At 42.9% G+C, this 14501-nt stretch overlaps 1 protein-coding gene across 1 annotated transcript in view; it reads left to right on the top strand.

Moving 5' to 3' along the window:
• Positions 1-57: 57 nt before the first annotated feature.
• ACTR2 (actin related protein 2) overlaps positions 58-14501 on the top strand; it is a 30967-nt gene continuing 16523 nt past the window's right edge. The window contains exons 1-2 of the mRNA XM_054987355.1: positions 58-205; positions 9294-9404. Of these exons, the coding sequence (XP_054843330.1) occupies positions 158-205; positions 9294-9404 (159 nt within the window). The 5' untranslated portion in view covers positions 58-157. The remainder of the gene's footprint in view (positions 206-9293; positions 9405-14501) is intronic.

Raw genomic sequence — 14501 nt, 5'->3', positions numbered from 1 at the left:
AGGCGGGCCTTAGCGGGGCGGACATTTCCTTTACGTCACTTCCGGGTCTGCGTGCGGCCTGGCGCAGGGGAGGAAAGAAGGAAGGAGCAGCGAGGCGGGCGGCGTCGGCCTCTCCCCTTCCTCCTGTCGGTCGCTGCTGCTCGGTGGAAGGGGCGAGATGGACACTCTGGGCAGGAAGGTGGTGGTCTGCGACAACGGCACCGGGGTGAGCAGCAAGTGGGGCCGGCGGCGGAGGGGAAGCCGCCCCTGCTGAGGGGAAAAGGGGGGGGGGGATGAGCTCCCCTCCCCCCCACCTTTTTTCTACTACCCCCACTAAGGACTCGAAGAGCCCTTAAAAGGCCCCCTCAGGCCGCAGCAGCCCAGCCCGCTGCGCATCCATTCATTGGGCTGACTCCCAAGGAGGCGTGAGAGGGGGAGGCTTTGGGGCCCTGGCTGCGAGGCTGGGCGCCTTCCTTCCTCTCTCTCTCTCTCTCCTCTGGTTTTGCCACCGTAGATCCCTTGGGATGCTGCTTCTTATTGAGCGCATCGTTATTTTATTTACGTCCTTTATAGTCCGCCCTTCTCACTGAGACTCAAGGCGGATTACGCAGTATGAGATGAGTATCAAGGACATTTCCATTGAATATTTGGTAGTACATTTCTTTTTATAATTCTCTTCTTCCTCCAAAGTGGTGCTTGTGGTTCCCTCATCTGTTTTATGTCTACAGTAAGATGGGTGAGGCTAAGTCGCTGCCCCCAGATCAACTTCATGGCGGAGATTTGGACCCAGAGCCTCATCAAAAACTTTAGGCCATTATGTCACGCTGGCCCTCTTCTTAGTTGTTTACAGTATTTATAGTTGGCCTTTCTCATTGAGACTCAAAGCAGATTACACAGTGCTATCAATTTTCAAGGATATTTCAATAAATAATGCAGTGGGGTCTATAAATGCTGTATTTATACTGCACCTTTTCTTCCCAACTGGGACCCAAAATGGCTTACATCAATCTCCTCTCTTTTTATCCCCACAACAACCCTGCAAGGTGGGTTAGACTGAGAGCAAGTGACTGGCCCAAGGCCTCCCTGCAAGCTTCCATGGCAGAGCAAGGATTTGCACCTGAGTTTTCCAGATCCTACTCTGACACTCTTAACTACTACACCACACTGACTCTCTTCTGTCTCCACCCACACAGCTAAATGCTGCATATGAGAGGGAAATCCCAGGCAGATGAGTCTTGCTTTAGTACTTGTCTAGGTAATCTGGACCTGGGATCTTGGTTACAAAGTTGTTGTCTCTCCCCCTGCCTACCTTTTTTACATTCAAGCAAAACCTCTTGAGTCTAGTTTCAAGTCTCTCAGAAGGCTTAAGGTCTGCAGCAGTATTAATAGTAGTACTCTATTGCCAGTATGTCACCACCATCATGTAAAAATGCTCAGGAGCTTAGCAAAAGATCTCTGAGCAAATAAATACAATAAAACCAAATAGGGAGAAAATCCAAATCAGTAACATGGCAGGGACTTAACTCTTCTATCTCAGTGTAAGTCTGAAATTTTTGTGTGCCCTTTCCTAAAGATTAATTAGCTCTATCAGAGTAAATAAAAATAATATTTTGTCATTGAATAGATTTTCTGCACGTAGGGTTGGCTCCAATCACCTTTTTCCCTGCTGGAAAAGGGAGGAGGGGGTCCCCTTTGACCACTCAAGAATGCTATGTAAAAGCTTTTGGGATCAGCATAGACAAAAAGCTGTGTGGAAGCTTTTTGATGAGGCTGTAGTAAGGAAGGGAGAATTGAGCAAGGTTGAGTGAAAAAGCTAGCTTGATCCAACTCCCTGTGCTGTGGGAACAATACCAACATTTCCTCTGTTGGGCCCTCTCAGAGTTGCCCCACAGGGCCCACATTTATATGTTCTTAGACAATTTTGTCTCTTTATCATTATGTTGAGTGCTGCACAATCTGGGTTCATTCATCTTGGTTAGCTCTCTATTCCCCCCCCCCACCCCTGATTTTAAAACAAAAACCTTCCAATTGAAAAAAATGTGAAGAACGCTAAAACAATCCCCATGAAATATTTGCTGTTTTGAAATTAATAAAATCTTTTGAAGATGAGATTTTGCTCTCTTAAAATACGCAGCATGATTTTTTATGTAAGACAATGTATAGCATTAGATATTTACGTACACTAGACATATACAGCATATTTTCAAGGATGTGTTTTAAATGTGAATAATTTTGTCAGTTTATGTGCTGTAATGTTTTTGATAATATATTATTAAAGAGTTCATTGTTTTCACTATTAGAGTTTAACTTGATGTCCAAATATGCTGGTAGTCTACAGTGATTATGACATTGTTTCTGTCCAAATAATATGCTTTATTTTGTTTGGCATTTAATTTGGCATTTAATTTCAATTTTTTCCTCTACATCTCATATAGCTGTTTACTTGTCTCTCAGCTATTGCATATATTTGCAGTTTTGCTTGTAAAAGACTTAGAGCAATCCTGAGTGGTATTAGAGTTGCACTGTAAATGCCATAGACTGAAATCCAAACACTTTCCTGGGGATAAACCTCATTGAGTAGACCTGAGTAGCCTGTTTAGGATTGCTTTCTTAGGTAATATAAATAGGTCAGATCCTACAGTTTTGCATGCTGAGTTAAAATGATGCATTTTTGTTAAAGTGGCAAGATCAGTTTAGGTTTGATAAGAAAAGACATTGCATATTTTTCAGTTTTCCTATCCCGTCCATATTTTCCATAGTTTCAGCATTTCTAGATATTTTACATCGCTAATCTCATTTGGGGAATAATAGTTGTGTGCTCCAAGATACATGTGCAGTTGAGGCCCCACAGGTGAACGAGGCAAGAGTGTTCCTATGTCCTCACAGAGCGAATACAGCATGATCAAAATGCTTTTAAATGATCTTCAGAGTAAGCATTCTTTCAAGAGATTGCTAGGCGGCACCTTCATTTTCAGTTGTGTATGTGTTTAGATTTTAATTGCAGTATTTGCAATGTTAACAGTCATGTTCTGTGGTGGTGAAAGTTGATGATTATAGCTTACTTGTTATGATTGAAACAATTTTTAGTAAGGTAATTATCTCTTAAGCCATTTCAGCTGCTAACTAACATAACAAGCATCTTATAGTGAATTTCCAGCCTAAAATCCAATATAGGAAGGCAAGATTTATAATTATTTGACATACCTATGGAAATTATTAGTCTGTGATGGAAAATACCTGAAAAATGCATGACAACAATATTTATAATAAAAGTGGAGTGTCATGAGTGTCGGTAGGAATGTTTGCAAATGCTGATGTTGGGTACATTGGCTGCTTTTCGAAGACTAACAGTAAAATCCTATATTCCTTCTAAAGAGATTGAAACTGCTGAAGGAATGTTGTAATGTTTAATTTTTGAAGAGTCTTACATTTGTAGTTTCCATTTCAAAGAGTATTTATACATAGGCATTTTTCTCACCACTTGATGACTGAATGGGAAGTGAGAGGGCCAGTCAGAAACCACAGTGCAGTGCAGAAGAAACTATATATGGTAAAATGCACGCTACATTAACCTAGTGGGTTCTACTAAATCATTTGCTATTGCTTTTGCAAGTTAATGCATGTGCTCATAACTGTGAGCTTCGATAGTCCAAATTTAGAAGGGGTAAAAGAACAGTGACAGTGAAATCCTAAGCAGAGTTACTCCTGTCTAAATCTTAGACTGGACTAACTCTGCTTAGGATTTCACCGTTAAATATATTTGCAGAGGTTAGTAAAGCACAATATGCTCAAAGATGTGGTAAGCTAAAATAATGTATATTGATTTATAGATTCATGTGAAAGCACATGAGTAATTCTTGAAAGGCTTCTTCAAAAAGCAAAAAAAATATTTTCCTAGGTATGTTAGCGATTAAAAGAACAAATGAGGGACATGCTGTGTATGTGGGTGTTAAAGCAAGTTCTCAACGTTGTTGCCTAGGATAAGATTATACATAGAGGCTTGAGGTTCATCCAGTCAGGGATTTGTTTCATCCCTTATCCTGGGGTAGCCACAAGTGCACTCCTTGACACTTCTCTCTTGGAAACAGTGGCAACCATTTTTGTTGCATTCGGGAATGTGCTTTCTCTGTGGTAGCCCCCTTCTGATGGAATAGCCTGCCTGTTGTGGTCAGGAAAGCTCCCGCTCTCCTGGCTTTCTGCAAACTATACAAAACTGAATTATTCAGGAGGGCTTTCTGCCCAGATTACAGGACTGTGTCATAAGAAATAGCTCCGAGAGATACCTTGGTAAGGAAGGGGGCTAAATGCTATGCTATTGGGTACTGTCTGCTGATGTAGATGTGTCTACTACGGAGTTCCAGTGCTGCTAAAAGTGCCATGGAAATCAGTTCTGCTTTGTTTAAGATAGATTTCATCTCTGTGCTCAGCTTTATGGTTATTTAATTTTTATCTGCTACTATTCCCTATTGTATCTGTTTTCCCTGAATGACCTAACTGTTGTTCATTATTGTACTTTAGTCAGTGAATGTCCTAGCTTTTGATTATATTGTACTTTTATTTGCATTGTGTAATCAGCCTTGGATCTCAGTGAGAAAGCAAGATCTATAAATAAATAATAATATTGTGGTGGAATCAAGACCTGCCTGCTAACCATGTTATTGGATGGCCAGCCATTGCAAATAGGCGCACAGTGTGTTTGGCAGGGTGGGAAGAAGAGTATCTTCCATTTGCCTTTTGAGAGGGTAATGTTTCTGAAACATCTTCCCTGCTCCTAAAAAAGAACATCTTAGGAACTTGGTCTAGGAGGGGAAAACTGCACCCCCCCTCAAAAAGAGCCATTGGGGGAGGGGCCAGAGTTAGATTTGGAAACTCAGACCAGTCTCTTCATCCCAGTGATGGACATTGGAACGCACGGAAGGGGGAGGGGGTTGGGTTGAGGAGTGAATTCAACCTCTTTGTTCCTCCTTCATCCATCAAACTTGATGGAACTTTAAATACTAATTCCCATCCCACCCCCTAGCAGATGAGATGGCATTAGTTAGAACATTCAGGCAGTGCCACCTCAGATTACCTGCTTGTCTTTAATCCTCTTGGTCTGCTACTTTCGTAGGGAAGATATACAACTGCTTAGATCAATACAAGCTTAGAACAAAGTTGTATACAAGCTGCTTAGAGCTTCCAAGTTGATGAAGTCTGCTTTGTTCATCTCATCAATTACAAGCCTTTGTTTTTTTTCTCAACACCAAATACAAAACAATAGGCATACCAAGGAGCGCAATACTCCTTCCAACAGTCCTTATTGCTTAACTATAATCAGAAGGTTTGGTGGTGGTAGAGAGTGCTGATAAGTGATCGCTGACTTCTGGTGACCCCTGGTGGGGTTTTCATGGCAAGAGACTAACAGAGGTGGCCTGCCATTACCTGCCTCTGCAACCCTGGTCTTCATGGGATGTGTCCCATCCAGTTACTAACCAAGGCTGACCTGCTTAGCTTCCAAGATCTGACAAGATCACACATCAGGGCAGTCAGAAGAATTGTTCTCTCTCTATTCAAAAATAAGTTGTATTCTAATTTTCATGACTGTTTTAACCAAATGGAATTAATATGAAGTTTACTCTTGTCTTAATAACTGTGAAATCGTACTCACTAGATCATATACAACGCAGCCCTGATCAAGTTGATTGTGAAGATGGATCAGGATGTGTAGCAACTAGGAAGAACTGTTTGGTGTTCACAAATGCACTGAGCAAGGAGAGAGATGTTCTCTTCAGAAAGCTGTGCCTTGTGTTGAGAGAAGGAAAGAGAAGGAAGTCTAAACTTCATTCAGGGAACTTCTTTTGTGCATGCTCTGTGTAATGAAAATGTAGCTTTTGGGTAATTGAGGCAAAATATAAGAGAGTCAATCAATCGATTTATTCTTGTAATTCACGACCAGCACAGTTTACTCAGATTATAACAGAATCAAAATAAACAGTAATAAAATTTACAAAAATGTGCATAAAAACTTTGTAAATTTAAAAACAAGGCTCAATATTAATTAATAGAACCTAGACCAAGAGGACCACTTAATTCATATATCAAATACCTTCTGTAGTCATTCCTTGCAAATTCTATAGGCTGCGGCAAGGAATATGGCACAGGCAAATGAAAGCTGAGAAATTCCACCAGATAAAAACTTATTAGTAATTTCTAATGCAGGGAGTATGGGAAACCTCTTAAGTAAAGGTGTAAGATCTTCACACAAGCTTCTTGATAAAAGCTGAAATAAAGCAGAATATCCTCGATTGTCTCAACCATGCCTGCTCTGCCATTGAGATCTTTTTCTACGGACCCTCAGCAGCTGCAGAGGGGGAGATGGCCAAGGAGAAGGCTCTGTGATGAGATGGAATCACCAACGACTATAGGCTGCTGGGGTTACAACTTTGTCAGGTTTTCCCCCAGGCGCTGCTGCGTCAGGCGCTGGGGCACTTGGCTTCATTATCAGGGTGCCGTTAGGGATTATGCGGGACTCCGCTTTGTGGTAGAAGGGGAGGTATACATCACCCATGCACCCTCTCAGGCCACCAGCGAGTCTGCTCAACCTAGCCCTGCCCCTGTGTCCACCGTCCTCCTCCATCACCTTCGCCGCCTTCCTTCCTCGCTCCCTCATTCTCTCCATCTGAGCTCCAACCACTCCTGCTCCGCTCCTCCTACACAACCCACCCTGCCCTGTGGATGGAATTTCCTTATATCCTTTCCCTCATTCCTGGCCCCACCTGCCAGCCACACCCTGCTTTGGCCCTCTAGCATTGGCCTTGGCTGCCTCAAGCAGTTGCCTCTGGAGGTAGCTAGTTTGGCTGCTTTGGACAGCCCCAAGCACTTGCACCTGTGGTAGCTTGTTGGGCTGTGTTGGACAGCTACAGGTGTGCTCTCTTGGCTGGCTGCCAAGCCTCCTCTTCTCCGAGCTTCCAGCAGCCCCAGCTGGTCTCTATTATCCCCTTCCTCCCTGTTTGCAGCTTGGGGCGTGGCTCTGTGCTGCTTCTGCTGTCCTGCTGGTAAGGTAGCTGTGTGCTGCTTCCACTGTCCTGCCGGTAAGGTAGCTGCCTGTCTGGCTGTCCCTATCTCTTGTGCCTCCTCCCTCTGCCCTGGCCCTCTCCTGGCTGTCCTTCCTGCCCCCGGTAGGGCTCTTAGTCTCCCACTGGAGGGTGGGGCTGGCTGGCTTCCACCTGCTCCTTCTGACCTTCTGGGGCTTGGGGGCTGCTCCACCTTCCTGTGGCTGGGTGGCTTCTTCCCCTCTCCTGGTGGTCCGTGCTGGCCCAGGGTGATTAGGGCCCTTGCTTGATCTAAGGACATTGTTAGAAGAAACTTGGGGGTGGGGGAAGCCTAACAAATTCAGCTTGTGATAGTCTGCCTTAAGCCAGGCAGAACAGAAACCATCCCTAAGAATTAACCATGTAATATCTAAAGAAGGATGGTTTAACTTAAGCCATATATTTATGGAGACGAGACAAACCTTCGTATAAGAGAATTTGACATTGTTTCTTGGATACTTAGGCTCATAAGAATGTGTACTGCAGATTAAGGGAAAACCAAAATAAAGTGTCATCTGAATAAAATATAAAATCACATATTTTGCTTATGCGGTTTAAGGAGCAGAGCAGTGTATCACCTGGCCAGTTTATAGAGTTCATTGATCATTTTCAAGTCTGTGGTCAAAAGAGTGAAAAACTTGCTTTAGCGGAGGAAAGCCAGCTGGAAATCTTCAAAATCTTAGTTCTGTGTCTGTATGCTGTTGCTTTTCTTAACTTTTAACAGGACTAGAGATTATAAATAGGGAATCTTGCTGTTTTCCTTGCTTCCCCTCTTTTGCCTGGTTCTTTCAGGTGTGTTCAAGGATGCCAGAGAAAACTAGATTTATTAGTGTGATATAATGTTGACTTAAGAGTGGCAGTCCTCAAACAGAGAAGGTTCAAGGGAAGATTACCGTGTGAGATTGTTGAACTTGAGTTCAACAAATTCAGAACAAAGGCACTCCCCCCTTCCTCAGCTAAATAGGGACATAGGATCCTTACCCAGTTACAGGTGCTAGTTTTTTTGCATTTCCTAGCCATGTGCATTTCTCTCGTGCTCTAATAAAGCTGGTTACATTTTTGCATTGTACCTTTACATCTTAACCCCCTTCTTTGCAACAATGGAGAGATTATGATGGTTTCATAATTGTCTGTATAGATGCTAATTGTAGTTAAACTAACCAGGATTTTTGCAAGCACTTAAATTTGGTTAATGTTAACTATACGAGAGTATCATTCACTACACTATTTAACACTAAACCGTGATTCCTGGTGATGAGGGAGGGAAGAGGCGAGGAGGAGGAGTTCCCAGTCCTGTGTGCTGCTCCTGATCTCCCAAGTGATAAGAAGCTCTACAGATGGCCGGTCATTATTTCATCTCACCCTCATAGTTGTGCTGACATTGAGGCTGTTTTCAAACGTCTTACGGGCCGTGCAAAATTACGCAAAACTCCTGGAATGATAGTCTCTTCCCGGCGCGATTTCCCATCATGGCTCCGGTTTGTGGTACAATTCGTGCCACAAACAGGAGTCGATGGGAAATTGAACCAGGAAGAGGCCGTTGTTTGGGGAGTTTTGCACGATTTTGGGCAGCCAGTAAGATGTGTGAAAACGGCCTTAGTTCACTTAAAACTAATAAGTTTAGGAGCAGTATGAGGTAGAGCTAGAGACATTTGAAGCCGCTTGATCAGAGAGAGTCATTTGAAGCCACTTAAAATCCTCAGCCACTCTTGCTTCGGGCCTCTGTAAACTTAAGGGAGGCCTGTTCTTAGAGCCAGCTTCTATTGAAGCATTTGACAAAAAGGACAATTTAATTTTCTGTTACAACCTTGAGTTTTTAATCTTGATTAAGATGTGTTAGCATAAATGGTAGGTTAAAGAATGTGCGGACACATAAATGCGGTAGGTTGGATTCTGTCCAGTTTTCCTTCAAGAAAGAGACTGATGTACATCCAGGGAAAGATTCTCCATTGGAGGAAAAACTATAAGATCCAACCTCAAACAGCCAAAATGACAGTTTTTAATATATTTGATCAGATGAAATCATCTTATGCCTTTCCACAATTTCAAATATATTTTTCATAAAACAATTTGTAACTAAAAATATTGTAATTCAAGGTTTCTTTTCACAGGCTCTCAAATGGTTTGGGAACATAGCTGGCTGCGTTCAGCAATTTTTCATTGTTTTAGATTTGTGTTAAAGTAATTGCATCAACAATCTGCTATTATGCTCATCATTAAATTATCTTTTTTTTTTCTTTCCAGTTTGTGAAGTGTGGATATGCCGGCTCAAATTTTCCAGAACACATCTTTCCGGCTCTGGTGGGAAGACCAATAATTCGATCAACTGCCAAAGTGGGAAACATTGAGATCAAGGTAATATCAAAGGAAATCTCTCCATTGCATGGTACTCTAGCATACCCTCCCCATAAAGCTTCAGGTACATTACGTGATAGTCACATGCTGAAAAGAACACAAATTAAAAGTGAGTGAAGGATTCTATGCTGCTTCAAATCCAATAGTATAAATATGGGTTATATAAGTTTTGGAACGGTTGTGTGACATCACAACAGTCTCTTAACCGTTGTCTTCAGACTGCTCAAGTGAATAGAACATGTCTGCGGAAAACTTTTCATGTAGCCTGAGAAAAACTTACAGTCTGGTACGAAGCACCTAAATCTGTTAAAATTTTATTATGAGGAAGTGGTGAATGTTTGAAAGGGAAAAGTAGGAATCTACAACATAAATTGTAGCATGAACTGTGGCTGATCTCAGTCACCCTGCTGTTATCCCGGGGGGTCCCGGAATCCTGCGGTAATTCCAGGGCACAAATTTCCCATGCTTGGTTCTAGGGAAGAGAGGTGCAAGGGCTTCTTCCTGTGGGAAGATGCATGCAAAGGGAATTACTGTGTCTTGCCTGAGATGAGGGAGTCTTGGGTCTGAGACAGGCAGTGCTGTGAGATTAGGTTCGGAAGAGAAACATCCACCCAGCAGAGTCATGCTCTGTGCTTTGCTTCGCGAGCAGCAGAGGCATGCCCTGGCCAGTCGGGCAAGGAGGCATCTTTGCCACTCGTCCTCCTCACATAATATAGTGTAGTTGACTGAGAGAAAGGGGGACAGTGGAAGGCTTCTGATGGGTGAGCTGGAAGGTCCTTAAGTTTCCATGTCAGATTGGTGCCTCCCTCAGTGTCAAAGTCCGAAGTGTGCATTACACTTTGTCCTGGAGGTTGGCAAGACAGACTCCCGGCCAGCTTCATGTGCCCTGTGTGCATGTAGCGCTGTCGGCCACCTTCTGTTTAGCAGACCATAGAAAGAAGAACATGTAGCAGCACAAGTGTGCATAGAATCTTTTTCTGACTCTTTCATCGTCTGGGAGCATGGGCAGCCTTCCCGTCTGCAGCACTGCTTTATGTCTAAGCAAAAGTGTAGCGCTTTCATCCTCTTTTCCTGGACTCCTCAAAGCATTGTGTAGGTAGCGTGGTGGTGGAGAGTGCCCTCAAGTAATAGCTGATTTATGGCGACCCCTGGCAGGGTTTTCATGGCAAGAGACGGTTTGCCATTGCCTGCCTCTGCGACCCTGGTCTTTGCTGGAGGTCTCCCATCCAATTAGTAACCAAGGCTGGCCCTGCTTAGCTTCTGAGATCTGATGGGATCAGGCTCACCTGGGCTATCCAGGTCAGGGCACATAGGTAGCGTAGTGAACTGTTTTCTTCTTCCTATATCGAAACACACAGGTGGGCCCCGAGGTGAAGAATACAGGAAGTTCAGGGGACAAAGACATCTTTTTTTAAAGTTAGATAGTGATTAGGAGGCCCATCCCTTTGGAAATCTTGGCCAGTTAAAAGCACATGACAATACTCTCAAACTTGTTAAGGCTTGTCTGGTGTGGGTGTCCTGCTAGGGTTGTCTGTAGACAGGTGACGTGAATACATAACTGCTTTCAATATTATGAATGCTCAGGTTTTGCAGCATTTCTGAAAGATATCCAAGGTTGTGTTGCTGGATCTCCTGAGACTCCCATTCTCATGAGCTGCTCCCACTTGACTATTCTTTTTTTACTTGGCTAATGTCTGGCATTGCCCAGAGAGAGCTCTTGGGTGCTTCGAGGTGATTGAGAGACGATGTAGGGGAGGAGTCTGTCTTGGGGTGTATCGGACCCTGACCATTTTGAGATGTACAGCTAGCACCCCAGATTGTCTGAGAGGGGTTAATGGACGTCCGTGCCAGTATGTTTTATTGGGCATCTGTTGAAGCGATGTGTTGATCTTACGAGTAATTGGCTTCTCATTATTTCATTATTTATTCAATGTGCTGTGGTGGGTAAAAATAATCTAAAAAACAGGGACTCCTGAGCTGTCTTCATGCAGATACAGCCAGTGTAGTGACTATGAGAGAAGAGTTCCCTTGCTCAAATCTCACCTCTCCAATAACTAGACCTTAAGCAAGTCCTTCAGCGCACGATCGGAAAGAATTGGATAACACTGATGTATTTCACAGGGTGTCCGTAGTTATTACAGCAAGATAATATAACTCTTTCAGTTCCTGAACGTTAGTATTGTGCTGTCATTAGGATTTTTTCTTTGTGAGATGGAAAAGAAATAAGCCAGGATCAGTAAATGTTCCTCTTCCTCTCAAATTGCCCTATAAACAGAGGAAGAAAAAGGTTTGAAGCCGGTGTCCAGAATGCCTCTCCTGATGCTGCATGTCCTAGATTACGGTGGGTTTCCAAAATGCAATGTTTACTGGAAGCTAGGGGCTGAGTCCAGTAACAGGAGTATGTAAAAATGTGCTGAAGTAGCATTAGCGCATACTGGAATAGTAGCTGAGAGAAGCATGTTGAATTAAGAGCCCATTAGAGGATGCCGGGAACGCATCTTTGTGCTCAATAGCTTGGCCCTTATTTTTTTATCCCTCATAGTTAAAGGACAATTTAGTGGCATCTGTGTTTGCGAAGAGAGCCAGTGTGATATAGTTGCTAGAGTGCTGGCCTAAGATCTGGGTGACCCAGGCTCCCGTCCTCGCTCTGTGATACCGCTATAATTATCACACACTTGAATGCAGGTTTTTAACAGTATGCTAAAACACTGAAGTAACAAACCTCTACAGGTTCTTTCCCACCTCCAAGCTACTGAAATTATCCCGGATGTGCTCTCGGCACTTCTGAACGAGTGGTTCTGTTCCTAGTGAGCTGTTTAGTAAAACTGGTTTATGCTGCTGGGGCACCTGCTGATTGTAAAGAGTTAATAGTGCCTCTGAAGCACTGCCTAATAATAGCAATTACAGACCCACTTCCTGTTGTATGTAAATCTCCCCACCCAAGAAAGCAAACTTCTGAAAATGTAGTAGCAGAACTTTGGCTTTGATCAGGGGTGAGGGGGCAGAGTAGACTGCGATAGTGTATGGCTCCCCCCGCCCCCAACAGGATGGGGGAATATCTGCTTTCCTTGATCTTTCATTGAAGTATATCAAGAAATCAAATGTTATTTTTATGCTAATAGCTTCCTCAGTGATAGGAGACTTTATTTGGGCTAGATCAAGATGGATAGCCATGTTAATCTGTCCGTAGCAGTAGAAAAGAGCAAGAGTCCAGGAGCACCTGTAAGACTAACAAAATTCATTTGGGTTGCTGCTCTTAAATGAGGTGACTAATAGCAACTGAAGAGAGATTTATTACCAACAGAAGTGCAAGTCGCTGAAAACAACTATGTTGATTTTCCTCTTTGATTTAAAGTAGCAGTGTGTTAAGAAAGCCAAGGTGGTGTGATAGTCATGGTTGAAGTCAGGCCTGTGTTCAAATGTCCGCGCGGCCGTGATGTTCACCAGGTGACCTTGGGCTCATGATTCTCTTAGCTTCATCTGGCTCACGGGGCTGTTTCGAGAATCAAATTGGGGAGAGGGATTTACAGTGCCCTAAGCTGATTGGCAGAAGAGTGGGATAAAAGTGTGGCTGGTAGATAAGAAGATTAAGGTAGACGGACAGTTTTAAAGAATTAGGTTTGCTCACCATCAGTTTGCTTCTTTCTGCTGCTGCCTCTTCATTTTATGAACAGGAATAAATATTAAGATTACTGAATATACTTTTATTTTTATTATTTTTATTAGTTATGGAAAATTTCTGAATTTTTTTTCTGTGGGCAGGGAAATTGCAATAGAAGAAATGCTTACTGTCCTGTTGAACCTAAACACTTATTTTATTGGTTTAATAACATAAAATGTCTCATTTATAACTTCACATATAAAATTGCAATAGTTAACATATTTATAGCATTCAAAAGTTATAAATGCCTTAGCTTTCTAGAAGGAAAATTGCAAACATACTCAGTATTTGATGGAAAACTACAAGCTGATGCTACCTTAGGATAGATATCTTAATATTTATCTGAAAAGTAGCAAAAAATAGGAGTTAAACAGAAAACTTGATCACTGCAATATTATTTGGTCAGAAAAAGGGTCACAGAAATGGCCAATAATAATAATATCGGCAGAGTTAGGTGTAGTTCCAGCTAGATGTGCTTCTCTTCCTTCTTTGGCTACTGGTTAGAAAGAGCCCAGTTCTCAGAGAGACTTGCAGAGTTTTCCTCTGAAACTTGGGTGCGTTTTCTGCCCCATCTCCTTCTGATCTTTTCCCTCGGGCAAGGCAAGGCAATAAGCTACTTCTTACGCAGTCTGTGGGTATGTGTGTCACAGTGGTTTGGGGGAGAGGTAGAAAGTTCTACCAAGAGGGAAGAGTCGGGTCAGAAGGACAACAGAAGGCCTGCAGCGGTTCAGAAGCAATGAAGGCCCTGCATGAAGATCAGGTATATTTCTAGGGGAAGAAATGCATCTTAGATTCAAGAGTTGTGTGTGTCTACAGAGTTCCCACCTGGTGTTTAAAAGCGTTTCATTCTAAAGGAGAAAGCATTTCATAGGAGTCCTTTTTTCAGTATCCCCCCAAATTTCCATATTTCCCTGACAGAGAAATGGAGGGAGGCCTGAGGGGGGGAGTTTTCTCCCCAACTCTTTCCATGGTATCTCAGGCCTTCACATCTTTACTGAGGCATGATTTTGATACTCATTTCCTATGGGTTGGTGGGTGGCACGTGCTTGTTATAATAAATAAGAGGTTGCTATGGAAAGGTTCCTGCTTAGTAAGCGTGCCAGCCTCCCCATAGTACATTATCAGTGAAAATGCGTTCTGGCCGACTGCGTGTATGGGAATTGGTTCTTCCAGGAGCTGCTTCCATGGGTTTATTTTGCCAGAGCATTAGTCTTGGCTGTTGCTTGCACTGAACTGTACTATCTTTGGATCATTTCCACCTGTCCCCGCATCTGGTTTTCTGCTTTATTTCTGTTGTGTGTACTTAAATAATTTGATTAAAGATTCCATTTAGACTACTTCTGATTCTCTCGCTTCTGCCTTTTCTTCATCTTTCTTGACCTGTTGAAGTAGAATAACAAAAAGATGGTAAGTGAGGCGCCCCCCTGTACTGTCAT

Source organism: Eublepharis macularius, chromosome 1 (genome assembly GCF_028583425.1).
Source record: "Eublepharis macularius isolate TG4126 chromosome 1, MPM_Emac_v1.0, whole genome shotgun sequence".
Taxonomy (NCBI): Eukaryota; Metazoa; Chordata; class Lepidosauria; order Squamata; family Eublepharidae; genus Eublepharis; species Eublepharis macularius.
Note: the sequence above shows the minus strand (reverse complement) of the source record. Positions and strands in the feature narration are given on the sequence as shown.